Source organism: Talpa occidentalis, unplaced genomic scaffold (genome assembly GCF_014898055.3).
Source record: "Talpa occidentalis isolate TD23 unplaced genomic scaffold, MPIMG_talOcc4v2.1 talOcc4.7, whole genome shotgun sequence".
NCBI classification, from domain to species: Eukaryota; Metazoa; Chordata; class Mammalia; order Eulipotyphla; family Talpidae; genus Talpa; species Talpa occidentalis.
Genome location: NW_023605083.1, coordinates 5,147,127 through 5,157,734, shown reverse-complemented (window position 1 = coordinate 5,157,734; position 10,608 = coordinate 5,147,127). Strand labels below are relative to the sequence as shown.

The 10,608-nt window shown below is 56.7% G+C and overlaps 1 protein-coding gene across 1 annotated transcript; it reads right to left on the bottom strand.

Annotated features, from left to right (window-relative positions):
- Positions 1-2,028: 2,028 nt before the first annotated feature.
- Positions 2,029-10,466, bottom strand: TRUB2 (TruB pseudouridine synthase family member 2). The gene is given in 9 exon segments (XM_037494094.2): positions 2,029-3,769; positions 4,534-4,670; positions 5,193-5,265; positions 6,594-6,675; positions 7,672-7,733; positions 9,062-9,136; positions 9,866-9,997; positions 10,327-10,383; positions 10,386-10,466. Coding segments are annotated over 9 exon segments (1,005 nt in total). The 5' UTR covers positions 10,435-10,466; the 3' UTR covers positions 2,029-3,431.
- Positions 10,467-10,608: the final 142 nt, after the last annotated feature.

Below are 10,608 nucleotides of genomic sequence, written 5' to 3'. Positions count from 1 at the left end.
TTGCCATTAAGGACCCAGATGGGATGGTGTGCAAGCCTGTGTACCCTGAGTGCCAGTTATCTAATTTTTCCAAGGAACTGAGATTTGCAAACCTCTGCCCCCACCCAGGCTTCCCCATCTCTGGACTGGATCCCAGGGATTCTACCATTGCTGACTCTGTTCTGAATTTTCCACATGCAGAGATAGGTCAATGGCAAAAAGAACTGGGATGCCTGCAAGGAACCTGGCTTTGCTATCGCATTTCTCTTAAAGTAGCCGTTTCCCAGAAGCACCTATGAAAAGGGAGGGTTCCTGGGTATGTGCTTCCCACCTGAGGCCCAGCTAAGATGGGACCGGATTACCATTATCTCCCCTGACTCCAAGGTCTCAGTAGATCTGGCTGGGGATACACCCAGGGCAAAGTTGGGTTGGGCAGAGTTCAGGTCAGTGTCAAGGTAGAGAGGTCATGGGCAAAGAGATTAAGAGCAGAAGGTTCAAAGCCAAACTACGGAGTTCAAACCTTGAGTCTACCATCAAACCTTGAGTCTACCATCGACTGGCTGTGAAGCCCAAGCAAATAGTTCCTCTTTGGTGCCTCGGTTTCCCCATCTGTAAAATGGGGATGAAATGCCCTGGGAATTTAGGTGTGAGGGAGGGGGGTACGTGAGGGGGGTGACAGGAAGAGGCTGAGAGCTGCTAAACAAGAGGAGGTGGTTGCCCTGGGCAGTGACCGCGCTTGAGTAAGCACAGGTGGGCGGTGTGGGCTCAGCCCAGCTGGCAGCGGGACCGTGGTACTGAGGTCTGTGTTCTGCCCGGGGCAGAGATGCGGGAGGCCTGAGTTTAAAGGGACATCTTGAGCAACTGCCCGCCGGGAAACCAGAGGGGTAGGGTCCTACTGAAATGTGTGTGCTCTCTGTGAGGCGGGTTATCTCTCCCGAGCGGCTTTCCTCACCCTGAAATTGGAGGTACAGTCATTCCCCACCCCGCCGCTTAGCCACAGTTTCGCTTTTTGAGGCTTCTGTTTCCGTGGTTAACTGTGGTCTGAAAATATGACACACAGTGAAACAGTGTGAAATATGACATATTTGGGAAACAGACCACTTTCACGTAGCTCTCCTTACAGTGTATTTTTACATTTGTTCTATTTTATCAGTAGTTGTGACTCTTCCTGCATCTAATTTATAAACTTTGTCACGGGTATGTATGCATAAGAAAAAAGCAGCAAACATACTAGTGCTACCAGCAGGTCAGGCATTACGGGGGGTCTTGGAACATATCCCTCGAGCATAAGGCGGGCTGTCATAAAACCCTGCACACCGGTGGCAGCGGAAGCAGCTGAGACGGTGAACGGAAGGCCCATCAGAAACCTTCAGCAAACAGCGGCTGCGCCACCATCATCTTCCCTTCAGCCACCTGGAAGCTGACCGCCGAGGCCAGCCCTGGGAAAAACAGTGATGGCTTCGCACAGTCTTTCAGGAAAATAGTGCAGCAGCCAATTTCTACCTTCTATTGAAGTCGGCGGTGTAAGTGCCCGAGAGAAGCAGCCTCTCTGAAGGAACAAACACCGGTCATGCTGACTCTTCACCCCGTGAGGTTAATAAAATGCACAGATGATACTACCAGGGTTCAGATCTCTGTCCAGGGTCCTGCCCTACTGGATTCTGAGTCAGAGACAAGGCATCCAACTTAGAAAAGAAGTAAGGGCCTCCCGGGTGGCGCAGCAGTTGAGTGCAGGGTTGCGAAGTTGGCCGCAGCCTCTGCAGCGCCGGTTCGATCCCCGGCTGCTCCCCGGCCACCAGAGGAGGGTCCCACATGGGCGCAGACCTCTCCTGCCGCCCGCTGCTCCCCTCAGCAGTGTACCTTGGTCCTTCAGCCTGTTCTGCTCCCTGCTCTGGCTCTGGTGAATTCTCTCACCCTCCCACGCTTCTGACTGTACCCAGTGCTTGTATAAATAAATAAATAAATCTTAAAAAAAAAAAAAGAATATCATAAAAAAAAAAAAAGGTTGCATTTCCCTTTAAAAAAAAAAAAAAGAAGAAGTAAGCGGCATGATTTATTAGACGTCCTAGCCAGGGCAATTAAGCAAGAAAAAGTAGTAAGAAGGAACCCACATTGGAAAAGAAGAGGTAAAACTGAGTCAGTTGCAAGGGGCCCACAGTCCTACTTCCTGAAAACAGGGGACACGCCTCAGATAGAAAAACCCTCAGGTGCGTCTCTTCTACTGGCGCGAGGCCAGCCAGTGACGCTGAACACTAGCCCGTCCTCGGTAAGTCAGATGCCCTTTGAGCGGAGTTGGCTCTTCCCTTCACCTTCAAGGCTTCTTTCTCCAGATAATCTCCTGGCTGGATGCCTGCCTCCTCCATTCATGCGATCCTTCTCAGACTGCCCTATTTACTTGGTTTTTATAAAAGATTTTATTTATTTATGCATACAAGAGCTAGGGTACAGGCCAGAGATGTGGGGGCTCTGCACCAGAGACCAGAAGAGCGGGAACAGAACAGTCAGACTGACTGAAATACACTGCTGAGGGGACCAGCGGGCACGACAGGAGGGGTCTGCTGTGCCATGTGTGTTGCTCCCTGGCTGGCTGGGAATCGAACTCTTGCTGCAGAGGCTGCGGATTGCTTCATGGTGCGGTGCTTAACCCCTTGCACCACCAGGGAGGTCAGACTGCCCTATTTAAGCCGCCCCCACCCCCCGCCCCGCCGTGGGTATGTGGACAGTCCTCTGGACTGATGTACGACGAGCTCTTACAACATCTGACAAATAGTGGGCACCAAATAAACATTTGTTGAGTGAATGTTGAATACACTGGCAGGAACTCAGGCCCAAGGGAAAGGTGCCCCATCCTAGTGGCAAATTTGCCCAATGCACAGAAGCCCAGTGCTCAAGGGGAGAAGAGGTCAGAGCCTTTCTCAAGGGAGCCCTGGATCTCTGGTCACCCCCACAGGGCCTGGAGGAAGGGGCACCCTTACCTGGTAGGCAGAGAGGGAGAAATGGTGACCTATATTGTTACATAAATGCAGCCAGCAAACTACTTAACCTGGCTGGGGAGATGCCGACATCACAAAGGGTGAGGCTCACCCACCACCGGACGTGCCGACCCCTGTGCTGAAAGGCAGAGACACTTCACCTGGATGCCCTGTGTTACTGGAGGGGTTGAGCATCAACATTCCTGGTCTCCTGGCCATGTGACGTGTGAGGGAAAATACACAGGACAGTACACACAATTCGGGTCCTTTGCCTGATTTTGTCAGTTTCCCCTGCTGTCTCACGAGCTGTGCCTGCCTGATGGACATGAGACGCTGCCGGTATTTTTATCAATCTGTCCCTTCTTGATTGTCCTTTCTTCCACCCAGAAGTTTTTCCTTTTCGATTGGGCCGAGCCTGTCAGTCTTCCTGTTTCAGTTTTATGCCCCGTGCAGGAACGCTTCCCCTGCTCTCCTGCACGGTCACCCGGCCCGGCCTGGCCCAGGAGAGCTGTCCTGTCCCAGGGCCGAGCTGGACCCCTCAGAGTCCTGGGGCTGATCTAGCCTGGGGAGCCGCTGGGCAACCAGCCCAGGCTTCAAGCTCTTCTCCAGCCCCGCTGCCACCCGGGGGGCTGCAGCCTGGATGGCATCCTGGATGCTGTGCACATCCCACCGCGTCCTCAGCAGGGCATCGTCCAGTGTGAAGAAGCCGTCACGCGTCCGCCGCACCTGGGTGCACACGGCGCTGCTCTTCAGCTCCAGGCCAATCTCATGCACCAGCCTCCGCAGCTGCTTCTGTGTCTCGTGCACGCACTGCACCTCTGCAGACACAGCACAGACGGTGGTGAGCGCCCGCCACAGGCCCAGGGGGCTAAAGCCCATCCCCACCCCACCGACATCTCTGGGCTGAAAGAGCCATAGCAAGAAGCCTCTGTGCACAGGGCTTGCTGATCAAAGTGCAGCCCAAGGCCAGCCTGCGAGCACCCCTCGAAAGTTGGTCAGACATGCCGGCTCAGCGCCACCCAGACCTGCTGAGTCAGAACTCGCCTTTTAAAAAGATACCTGCTTTGTGGGTGAGTTAAAGTTTGAGAAGCCCAGTTCTAAGACTTGGCTTACTCATCTGTGAATTGGGCGCTTGTGAGCAGTAACAAAGGATTTGCACCAGGTGCTCAGCGTCAGAAGGCTCCAGAAAAGGAGCCCTCGCCCTCACAGACATCCAACAGGGATGAATGCGGTGGGGGGGAGCAGACAAAAGGACAGAGGTAATGGGGGGCTGCACTGGGCAGGACTGGGAGCGTGAGTGGTTGGCGCCCAAGGGCCCACGACAGCTGGAAACGGGGCAGGCCTGGAAGCAAGCCGGCAAGTATAACTTCGTCGAGGTCCGGCTTTAAGGGGTGACCTGGTGACATCTGCTCAATGGGCTCCTGGCGGCCGGACTGGTCCCAGGCTGGAAAGGCAGAGGCCGCAGGGCTGTGGTGGACAGCACAGCACTGGCAGGTGCCAGCCCCTGCCTGGGCTTTCCGCTGCAACTCCCCAAACCCTGGGACCCACCGCACAGCCCCTACTTCCCCAGCAGCTTACTTACCTAAGAGGAATTCTGGAGGTGCAAAGTGGAGGCAGCGGATGCCGGTGACCAGCATCGGGGATGGGCTCATGGGCCGGATCAGGCCCCTCACGGCCATCTCATAGGCCTCCTGGGTCTGCAAGTCGAGGTTGGAGTACCTGGGGATCGGGAGGGGTGAGGTGAGAGGCTGGTGCAGGCGGGGAGCTCGGCCCTGCCCGCTCTGGCCCTGCCCCTACTCTTAAAGCTCATCATTCGCTTTCCATCTTCCTGCCCCTCCAGCCCCCACTGCAGCAGCCTTCTCACCTGTGCCCACGGCAGGCTGTGCCCTCCTCTGCCCTTTCCTGGTTTCAGCAGTCCCACACATGCTGACTACTCCCAGCTCCGTGCGCTACGAGGTGCCAGACCCTGGCTCAGAGCCCCCGCCCTGGCTCCCAGGCCCCTTAGGACAGCCGGGGTCTCTGGTTCCCCTCGGCCTCCCCAGGCGCTGGCCTAAGACCCACATACAGAAACTCCTCTGTAGGCTGTGGCAGGGGCGCCTGGCTCAAGTCTGGTCCCGGGCTCTGAGGACCTGTGGAATTATCCAGGTGGGCAGAGCCCACAGGAGCCTGTGGGCACTTCTTGCTCTTCTGGCACCAACTTGAGAGCCCCTTTCAGGGAGGTGTAGGTCAGGCCCCACTTACATCACCAGGGCCTTCTGATGGGAGCCTTGGATCAGAGCCAAGATTCGATCCAGCTTCTCTCTGGTCACATGGTCTGGAGAGCAGGGGAGGGGAGGCACAGAGGTGCCCGCTGAGGATGAGTGACAAACTGGCAAACTCCCTTCCCCCGAGCCAGCCTCATCCTTGGAACCTGGAAGGGGCTGCAGGACACCCCCAGGCCCTAGGCTTCCCGTCATGGGGTGGACTACTGTTAAGACACTGGCGTCTCTTTTCACACGATACCCAGAAACTCAATATCCTGAGGACATTTTCAAGGGGCTCACAGACTCCAGGCCAAGAACCTCTTCTGGACTATGAGAACACTAACTTCCAAAGACATATGTCCCCTTACGTTCATTCACAAAGGCCAAGGTATGAAGACGGCTCAAGTACCCATCGACAGAGGCACGCTCGCAGAGGGCGCGGTGCACACCTGCGCTGGAGTACTACTCAGCTGTCAAAAAGATGACTTCCCAGCACCTAATTCTCTTTGACTTTTATGTAATTCTTTTATTATATAATTGATATAGAAAGCTTAAGAAATTGAGATCAGCACCCACAACATCTCCCCTCCTCCAAATTCTGCTTCCTCCCTCCCAGAAACGTGACATGGTGGTTGTTCTTAGACATTCTCTGGATGTGGACACAGACCTATGTGCACAAGCACCTAGTGTTGTTTGACACGTTTTAAATTTCCCACAGAGGACGCAAAGGAGTGTGTGTTCTCCCCGATAGGCTGTGAGCTCACCGAGACCCCACCTGACTCGCTGTGTGTTGTCCCCAGAGCCTGGCGCTCGGCCGGTACTCAAAAAACGTGTCAACCACGTAAAAGCGGTAGATCCTCTGGGGTCCCACAGAACATGGAGTGAGTGGAGGAAGCCAACCATCCATCACCTACTCATCCGCTAGCCATTCACCCCCACCCATCCACCCCCCATCTATCCCTCCCCTGCCCACCACGCACCCGCCCATTCACTCCCATCCCCCCAACCATCTTTCTATCCACCCCCACCCACCCATCAGTCCGTCTCCCATCTACCCCCCACCCATCCATGCCCACAAGCACCTCCCACCTCCAGGACCCTGAGCTGTGTGACCATAGGAGTGGAGCCAAGCAGTCCTGCCCTCAGGGGTGATGGGCTGGGGGGACCCGTTTATATCATCGCTAGTTCATTGCTTTCTGAGAGCCCATCAGTCCAAGCAAGGGGTGGAGAAGCTTTCCCGGGCAGAGACATGTTAGCCAAATGAGAAGGCAATGGGGGGAGCCCAGAGTGTTCCTGGAGGACAGTCCCCCGTGGCCAGCCTGAGCGTGGCGCATCCAAGCGTGGCCGAGGAGTGAGGCGACACAGGGACAGTGGCCAGGCCCAGCCCACACACGCTCACCGTAGGTCGTCTTCTCCAGCAGCCGCCCGTCCTCACAGAAGTCATCGGTGGCTTTGCCCAGGAGGCCACGCACCGTGTAGTCCTGCCAGGACAGGGGGAGAGGTGGTCAGGGGCCCCCCAAGCCTCACACCCATGCGGTGCTATGCTGCTGCCGGGGTGAGGGCTGTAGGGTCTCCCCCAGGGAGCTCTGGGCTCAGCCCTGTCCCACTGCCTCTGGGGAAGGACCCTAGACTGTCCCAGGAATAGCCCCTGGCAGCCGGCTGCAGTGCTGACGGCCACCCCGGCCACCTATGCCGCCACTGCCGTGAGCCTCACCGTGCTGGGCCCTCCTGGCACGCCCTGCCCATCCGCTGAATGCACCCGTGGGGCTAACTGCTCTGCCCTAGCCGGGACAGTGATGACAACAGCAAGCCAAGGACAGGGACACTGGGCCTTTACCCCGTGCCAGTGACTGTGCTCATGTCTTACGCATGGCCACAAATTTAATCTCCAAAGTGACTCTACAGAGGAGAGACTCTCCCCACTCCCGTGTGAAAGAAGGAACGTAGGCACAGAAGTGGTGAGCGAGCCACCCCGGGCCAGACGGCAGAAGCTGGGTTTTGAGTGGAAGCCACCTGGCTTTGCACTTGTGCCACGAAGAACAAGGGCCTCGGGAGAGGCTCCCACACATGCGCGCGGGGCAAGCTCCACAGCCCGGCCTGGGCGCCAGCTCCCTGGCCCCGAGCTGCCGTCCCCATCCAGTCTCAGGGAGAGAATGGAGGAATGTCCTGACCAGCTTCTGCGGCTGGATGGATCCAGGTTCAAATACCAGGCCTGCCCCTCAGCAAGCGACCCTTCATCCGTGCCTCAGTGAGCTCGTCTGTGAAATGGACTGGCAACAGGCCCACTCACAGGGGCGCCGTGCGGCCTCCACACAGGGGTCTGAAGGCAAACACGCTGACAGTCACTAGTCTGTGACCGTCCGCCTCCTCTAGCACACGGCCGTTATTAAGCTTGCGGATGACCCGTTTCAGAATCCTGCGGGGACCCCCAGGGAGACCCAAAGGACAGGCAGCCGGCCGGCCCCCAGGCCCTGTACCTTGGTGAGGTGAGCGTTGTACATGTCGGTGAGGAGCCTGCGTCCACGTCCCACGCCGAGCACTGAAAGGCACCAGCCTCAGCTCACACCTGGCTCCCCCTCCTCCCTCCCCCGCCCCCGTCCCCATCCCCACCCCCATCTCCCACACTTCGGAGGGGAGGCCGCAAGAGGACAAGGAGGGCCTCCTCTAAGGGCTGGCGGCACATATATGCATAAGCAGGCGGCTGGGCCTACCCATAGCTGGGGCGGGGGCTGGGGTCCTTAGCAAGCCTCCCGGGGGACATTGAAGCATGCAAGTCAGAGCCTTTCGTCTCTGCCGGGTGGCACTAAGTATGTCCTACATCCTCCCCGGGCCTCAGGTGCCCCATCAGCAAAGTGGGAGAAAAGTCCTGTCTGACCCCCCTGGGTGTGGCCAAGGCTGAGCTTGTACAGTCAGCACAAAGGAAGGGCCCTCCAGACAGGGCCCTGCCTGCCATTCCCCAGCCTCCATGCACTCAGGGAGGGGAGTGGAGCGGAGGCATGAGCTCACGTCTGGCGGCTGTGTCCCCGGAAGCGAGACAAGAGGACTGAGTGTCGCACAGGCAGGATGTGACCTCCGCCTGACCCTGGGACACAGATGGCTCATGACTCGGGGCTTTGTGTGTCCAGACCTAGCGACAGCCAGACCCTGGCTAATAGGCCAGAGTCACGCAGTTGGTTACCCCACACGGGTAATGAGTTTTCCCTCTCTGCACCAGGGGCATTCACTAGCCACGCGACCCAGGACACGTCCTCTAAGCTCTTTTTTTTTTTTTTTTTTTTTTTAATAGAGGCATGTTTTATTTATTTATTTGTTTGTTTGTTCGTTTGTTTTGTTTATACATGCACTGGGTACAGTCAGAAGCGCGGGAGGGTGAGAGAATTCACCAGAGCCAGAGCTGGGAGCAGAGCAGGCAGAAGGACCGAAGTACACTGCTGAGGGGAGCAGCGGGCGGCAGGGGAGGTCTGCGCGCCATGTGGGACCCTCCTCCGGTGGCCGGGGAGCAGCCGGGGATCGAACCGGCGTCGCAGAGGCTGCGGGCAGCTTCGCAACCCAGCGCTCAACCGCTGCGCCACCGGGGAGGCCCCTCTAAGCTCTTGAGCCTTATTTCCTTCATCCATGAAATCAACATCATCTACCTAGGGAGTAGCTGCGGTGAGTACGTGCCCCAGAGGGCTTCCCACCTGTGAGATGCATGACTCACTGGATGCAGGTGGCACCCACCAGTCATCTCAGACCTGGACCGGATTCAGGGGAGGACAGTGGTGTGAAGTGGCTGTCGGCTTAGAAGGGGACTGGGCTCCTGGGAGTTGCCCGATCTTCCCCCAAGCCCCTATCTGTCTCCCTCCCCAGGCTCACCACATCACCTACCAAGCACCCCTGAAGCCTGGGCATCCAGCCGGTGTCCCACACCAATCTTCAAGTGGGTGAATGCTGGTCCACGTACTGGAAAGAGACAAAGGCTCCTTTCCTCAACAAATCCAGTTCCAGGATGGCTCTGGGCTGTACAGGGACCTCATTCCTAGAATGTAGCATCTTAAGAGTCCAAAACAGGGACTCACAGGCTTCCCCATCATGGAATCTGGGGTCTAGAATATTTCCTCAGTTCCCTGAGCCTAGAGAAAGGGCAACCCCAGATTACCCTGGCAATCACCCTCCCCACCCACACCCTCCTTCGTGTGAGAGGCTTCCCACAGTCACTCCCAAAATAGCGAAGGAGTCAGTCCACAGGCTGAATCCCAAACCAAAATCAGCGTTTTTTTTCTTTGTGGTCCATGAGTTAAGATGTATTTTTTTTAATGCCTTTTCAGTGATTCAGAGAATATTCAGAGTATACCTAGTGCTGTATGAAAATTACATGAAATACAGAAATATCAGTAATAATGACATAAATAAAGCTTTATTATAGCTCACTAATATTGGCTACAGTTGTTTTTGTGGGACCATGACAGAATTTAGCAACTGCAACAGAAATCACGTGGTCTAAGATACTACAAAGTCTCAGATACTTTACTATCTGGCTCTTTCCAGGAAAATAGGCCCAGTCCCTGGTCAAATACTTCAGGCCCACTGTGACCCTTCAGCACCAGGACAGTGGAGCATGAGCACCGACACTCACTCTGGGCTGTGACTTCCCGGGTCGTGGCACCCCCTCCCTGCCTAAATGTGCCTTACCCAGGGGATGGTCGGTGAGGCTGGGCACGCTGGTGGCCGTGAGGGTCAGCTCCTTCTCTTCGCTGCCTTCCACAGGGCCCAGCAAAAACCGAACACGCTGTTTAGGGGCAGGAGGCTTCCCAGCATTGAGACCTGAGCACACACAGGTAGAGAACATCGCGTCTGAACACCGGGGGGCCGCACTCCACACTCCAGGGAGGGCCTGGAGAGGCTGACGACAGACGCCAGCCCGCAGCGGTCAGAAAACAGACCCGGGTTCAGATCCTGACTCAGCTGCTTATGACAACGAGCAATACTGAGTCTGTTTACCAGCCTGAGCACAGGAGCAAGCGAGGAGCAACGGAGATTGAGAAACGGAGGATTAGCAAAACGTCCAGTCCCGGAGACCTGGTCACGTGACTTTATTTCCCAGAACGGCCGAGAAGCGGCGCGGGATGGCGCGCCAGGTTCGAGGCTCTCACCCTTCAGAAGCTGCAGCTCCACGGTATCCCGCACGTGCTCCCATTTTAGTCCCGGGGCTTGTAGGTCGCGAAGAGCCCGTGAAGTCGCGCCAGGCAGGCGGACCCCATGCCCCGAGCCCGCGGCCGGCGCCCGTGTTAAAGCTGGACCTGCACGGAAGTGCCGTACGGTCCTACCCCCAATGTGGTACCTACTATGGGCGCCGCCATGCTGCCCCCGCCGGAAGAGGGTCCCGTCTTATTGTCCTCGGGGGAAAACATGCTGGGGAGAAGGAAGTAGGGTCC